Source organism: Perkinsus marinus (genome assembly GCF_000006405.1).
Source record: "Perkinsus marinus ATCC 50983 genomic scaffold scf_1104296962770, whole genome shotgun sequence".
Taxonomy (NCBI): Eukaryota; Perkinsozoa; order Perkinsida; family Perkinsidae; genus Perkinsus; species Perkinsus marinus.
In genome coordinates, this window is record NW_003205331.1 from 211,974 (window position 1) to 216,880 (window position 4,907).

General features: G+C 51.1%; 1 protein-coding gene across 1 annotated transcript in view; it reads left to right on the forward strand.

Moving 5' to 3' along the window:
• Pmar_PMAR000564 (ubiquitin-protein ligase, putative) overlaps window positions 1–4,907 on the forward strand; it is a gene marked incomplete at both ends in the record, with an annotated part of 11,716 nt that overhangs the window by 747 nt on the left and 6,062 nt on the right. Inside the window, 15 exons of the mRNA XM_002771465.1 lie at window positions 624–837; window positions 989–1,061; window positions 1,122–1,320; window positions 1,372–1,424; window positions 1,493–1,592; window positions 1,636–1,778; window positions 1,905–2,073; window positions 2,121–2,284; window positions 2,336–2,514; window positions 2,568–2,763; window positions 2,826–3,201; window positions 3,531–3,703; window positions 3,894–3,948; window positions 4,110–4,159; window positions 4,424–4,685. Coding sequence (XP_002771511.1) covers window positions 624–837; window positions 989–1,061; window positions 1,122–1,320; window positions 1,372–1,424; window positions 1,493–1,592; window positions 1,636–1,778; window positions 1,905–2,073; window positions 2,121–2,284; window positions 2,336–2,514; window positions 2,568–2,763; window positions 2,826–3,201; window positions 3,531–3,703; window positions 3,894–3,948; window positions 4,110–4,159; window positions 4,424–4,685 — 2,406 coding nt within the window. The remainder of the gene's footprint in view (window positions 1–623; window positions 838–988; window positions 1,062–1,121; window positions 1,321–1,371; window positions 1,425–1,492; window positions 1,593–1,635; window positions 1,779–1,904; window positions 2,074–2,120; window positions 2,285–2,335; window positions 2,515–2,567; window positions 2,764–2,825; window positions 3,202–3,530; window positions 3,704–3,893; window positions 3,949–4,109; window positions 4,160–4,423; window positions 4,686–4,907) is intronic.

Below are 4,907 nucleotides of genomic sequence, written 5' to 3' on the forward strand. Positions count from 1 at the left end.
TCATCAAGCTCTGTAGCGGAGGAGTTGGGGAATATGTCTGTGGCTAATCGTGATCGAGCTAAGATGCCTCCGAGGTGGCTCTCGACGGTCATAGTATGTGTGCATAAATGGCTGAGTAATAACGGAGGGATGTGACTATGACTAGCTGCTATTTGGTAGAAGGATTCGCCTGGTTGGGCCTCCTGATTTTAGTGCTGAACTTTTATGCAACTCGTAGGGCTGTAATTATTAATTCTGGTATCGCTTCTATTATAGGGGAAATATCTTGAGCAACTTCGACCGGGGCAAAGCTCCGAGACGTTATTCTCGAAATGATAACCGCCAAGGAAGGAGCGGAAAAGAACACATTTTTTGGAAATCGATGAAATGAGGGGATGAAATTTTTTGTTGAGAAAATTAAAGTTTTCACAATTTTTGGAGGTATTTTTGGATATTAGGGCGGCATGCCTGATTTGCATCCTGTCGGGCTCGGGAAAATGAAATTTTGACGATGGAGTTTCACTCTAGCGATATGACAAACATATTTCACGACTATTGTAAGACGAGTTTTACGCCACTTCACGTCGTGAAACTCCTATGTTGATAATTCTCAGAAAATTGCATGAATTTCTTTTTTCTATTAGGTTGTCTACTTGGCATGCCCAATGGTCGGGACACGATGCTATCGTTGACTAAGGCTTTGGTTAGAGTGATGGAGAGGACCCCTCTGATGGACCCTATGCAGAGCCAGGCTCTTCTCATGTGCCTGTCGGAGACCACTAGATACTACCAGTGTGCTGTGGAGGTCCTTAGTACTGGCGGGCTGTGGATGCTGCTGACGTTACCACAAATTTCAAGGTGAGGAGTGATGGAAAAATTAATTGCTAGAAAATTTCCGAGCCTGGGGTTCGAACCTCCGCGAATAGGGAACGCGTATCAAGAGGAAGTTTGATGGTTTATAGTCGACTTCATAGAGTAACGTTTTTGTGGGGGTAATTTTTTCCTTTAGTTACCCTGGCATGCTCGCACATCTTAAAACGGTGATGTTGAATATTTGTCGGGATGATGATTATATAGTTATGGTGAGGTTGCGCACAGCGAAGATTTGAAAGATATGCTGTTATTGTTGTGGTGGTGGTCAGGCGGAGGCTAAGCCTATCGTGTTGCGGTATTTGGCTACTCATAATGATCATGTTCGGGCGAGTGATGGGAGACCATGGGTGAAGGGGAGGGACATTGTGGAGGCTCTAGCTGAGAAGCTGGGTCCGGTTTGTATTGGTCGCGATGTTGGTGACATTATAAAGCGGACTTTGGCGAAGTACACCAAGTATTGTGATTCTGGTAGGAAAAATGCGGGGTGCGGGGATCGAACCGGGGTTGGTTGTTGTTTAGACGAGGGGTGGATCGCTCTACGAGATGAGGTAGTTGAAGAGGCGAATGGATTGGTGAGGGCTGAGCGAAGGACCAGCGTATGGGGGGTCTGTTCATCTTGGCGTATATCTGTTATTGTCAGGGGGACCATCCGGTGACAGAGTCGAACTCGACGGAACCGCCGGAAATGGCAATTCCACATAACTTGGCAAAGACTGTGTCAACGCTGCTAGTGGCCCTTCGTAGGTTGTGGGGTAATTTTGTGGCGCGTGACGGTGTTATCAGGTGTGTGTATGATGGGGCGTGGTATTGGCCCGGCGATGAGTACGAGTGCTGCTCATTATCAGAGTAATGAAGAGGCTGCTTATGCTGCATCGGGGGAGGCTAAGGTGGCCAATGGAGCTGAGCAGCTGCTCTTCCTCATCAATGTAGTAGGATCATTTCGTGGCGCGCGACAATTGGCGAGAGGTGACCGTTTTAAGGTGTGTGAAAAACACCGAACGTTTATAGATTAGGGGAAATTATGAATACTCCTTATTGTCGCACTTGTTCAGAAACTGTGCCAAACTCTTGATGTGAAGCACGCTCTACCCCGCCTCGATTTCGAGCCGGTCATCCCTGAGAGGTTCCTAGCTGAGGGATCAACACCATTGGTGTCGTCGCCGACCGACTGTTTCTCGTGGATGGCAGCAGAGACGGGCAGTTGCTTGCTGGAGTTCATAGGTGATGTTGGAATTGGCGTGGTATGGTGATTGTTGTTGTTGTTGTAGGTGATGGCTTGTATGCACTTTCTGCAGTAGTGGGAGACCATACGGCACTCAACCAAGCGAGTCTGTGGGCGGGCGCTATGGCTCAGGAGTGGCTGTTTGTGGCCGTGCTGAATTCTGAGCGGAGCGAAGCGGTGGTGAGGCAGATTTCGGATGTCCTTTGGAAGGTAGGCTGATGATGCTACTGTTGGGGAGGGTAGGGCAAGTGGCTCCCTCAGAGTTTATCGGAGGCATTTGGTGGTGATGGGGAAAAGGGCATACCTAAGGTGGATGTGATGATACCTCGGAGGCACCAATCGTTGAAGGCGACTGAGGGTAAGGAGGAGGAGGAGGAGAAGACGACTGCCAGTGAGGGAGCTGTTGAGGCTGCGAGGCTGATGGCTCGAGCATATCTCATGTAATATTTTTTGCTTCGCTCCGCCTTTTTGGTGGTAATTTTTATGTACATAGATATAGTATGCAGTTGACGAAGTGCAGAGGAGAGGATGGTATAGAGCATTTCGTCTTGGACGGTCGAGTTCAGCTGCCGGGCGCTGACGAGGTCCAAGCGTATCAGCTTGAGAGAGTCCAAGAGGTGAAGGGCTGGTTGGGGGAGGCGCTTGGGGTCCTACAGCTTGATCAGCCCTATAGCCCTTTTGTCGCGGAGGTAGTAGTGTTGATAATAGCTGCTGCTGCTTCGCTCCGCTGTAGATTGTGCATTTTTGTTAGAGTATGTTGGAGCCTCTAGTACCGTTGACGAGGTGTCCGGAGTTCCCCGATGGCGGGAATGTTGTACCGAAGGGGGAGCAGGAAGGGATTGCTCGGGCCGATTCGGTTGGTGATTCATCTGGAAATTTGTCACCGCGCCACGAAAATATGGAGGAGGCGGTAGAGGGCATGCCGGCGGCCGCAGCAGCATCACCAGCAGTGGGGGAGCAGGAGCAGCAGATCCATGTGGAGATATTGGAGGAGATGGACGATGGGGACGAGGGTCCTGGCGTGGGGCTGGCTGATAGCATACTGGATGAGGAGGAGGCTGATAGGTCTAGTGTTGACGACGCCATGGAGGTGGCCCCACTGACGGTGGCCCCAGCTACAGTGCAAGGTGGGAGTTTGTAACTGGACACCTTGGAGTCTTCCTTCATATACCTCATTGAATAACCTGCTACTGCAAAAGTGTAATTAGAGTCTAGAAGTATAGGTGCTTTCATTTTTATGAAGCTCTGAGGCATACGCCTGAGGCGTGGTCGGTGGGAGGGGTGTGTAGGTCGGAGAATCATCCAGCAATTTATAATGTTCCTGGGGGGAACTCATTTCCACGTATGGCTAGGAACACATTCTTCAATCAGTTTACCATGTGAATGTGATCATCACATTAGGAACATTCTCCCTGGGGAACTTTATTTCTCAAAGCTGGATGGGTCTGTGGTGTAGGTGAGGAGGAGAGCTCGGGTGGTGACGCTATGATGGAGGCATCAGAACAGCCTAGTGCTGATGACGATGAGGAGGAGGAAGAAGAGGAGGAGCCGCTTTTCGAGGCGGCGGAGTTTATGGGAGATGTTGGTGTTGACGGCGAACTGCGGGATGTGGGCATGGGAGAGATGGAGGTGGGTTGGAATATGGAAGTATTCAGTTATATGTGTTGGGGACAATATGAAAATTTTGGGAAATTCTTGTTGGTTTTTGTACACTTGTAGCCGAATTAGTTTTTGTGAGGAAACTGCTCAACTCGGATGAGGAGAGCGAACATATATTCCTCCAACGTTGTGGAAGGACGGGTCATTGCTTGCTTTGTAGGATATGGACTTTGAGGACGCTCTTGCTGGCATGATGATGGGGGACGATGGTGAAGGTGAGGTATGGGGTAGTGGAGGAATGTCCCCAGGGGGAACTCATTTTGAATTTTCGACATGGCTAGGAACGTAATATTTCTCATTGTTATCGAACCCTGGGGGGGAGGGCTATCTCTGAAAGTTAGATGGGTGTCTGCCAGCAGTAACTGTGGCTGTTCAGATTCCTTTTTCCATATAGGGGGTAGTGATGAGGATGAAGAGGAGGATAGGGTGATGCAGAGCCGTGACCCGACGGGGCCGTGGGGTTTGCATGAGCTGATGCGGCGAGGGAGTGGTAGGCCGGGCGAGGGTCGATGGATGACAGCGGCGGCAGCAGCACCGGGCGGCGGCGGCGGAGGGCACTCCAGGCGAATATTCAGTATCTTTGATTCGGCTGTGAGGGAGATGAGTCATAATAATAGTGAAGGAATGAGGAGGAGGAGTAGAAGGATGTCGTTTGACGGGATTGAACCTATGTGGTCTCTGGATGTCCAGGCGCCTGGGGAGCACCCACTGATAGCGCGCTCACATACTGGCACAAGTGTCCAACAGCAGCCGTTAGGGAGTGTCGTAGCGGCTCGAGTGGGCGAGAGGTGGAGGCAGTCTGGAGTGTTGCCACCGGCGCGAGCTAATATTGAGGAAACGGTGTTGGGGGTAGCGGAGGCGGTGGAGCATATGGCTGAGGAGGAGGTGGCTGTTGCCCCAGCACCTGTGGTGGAAGAAGGTGTACACCAACAAGAGGAGGAGGAGGAGGATGGTGACACGGTTGTCCCGACGGGTGGTGACACGGGAGAGGCGGTAGATGAGGGAGAGGAGGAAACGACAGTGGAAGCGGCTGAGGAGGAGGAAGAGGCAGAGGATATTGTGTTGCCTCCTGCTAGAGTGGAGATACCGGCCTTGAGTGCAGCAGCGGCGAGATTGAACGTGGACTCCTCGGCGCTGTTGGATGCTACTGGCATTGACCCTACAGTGCTGGAGG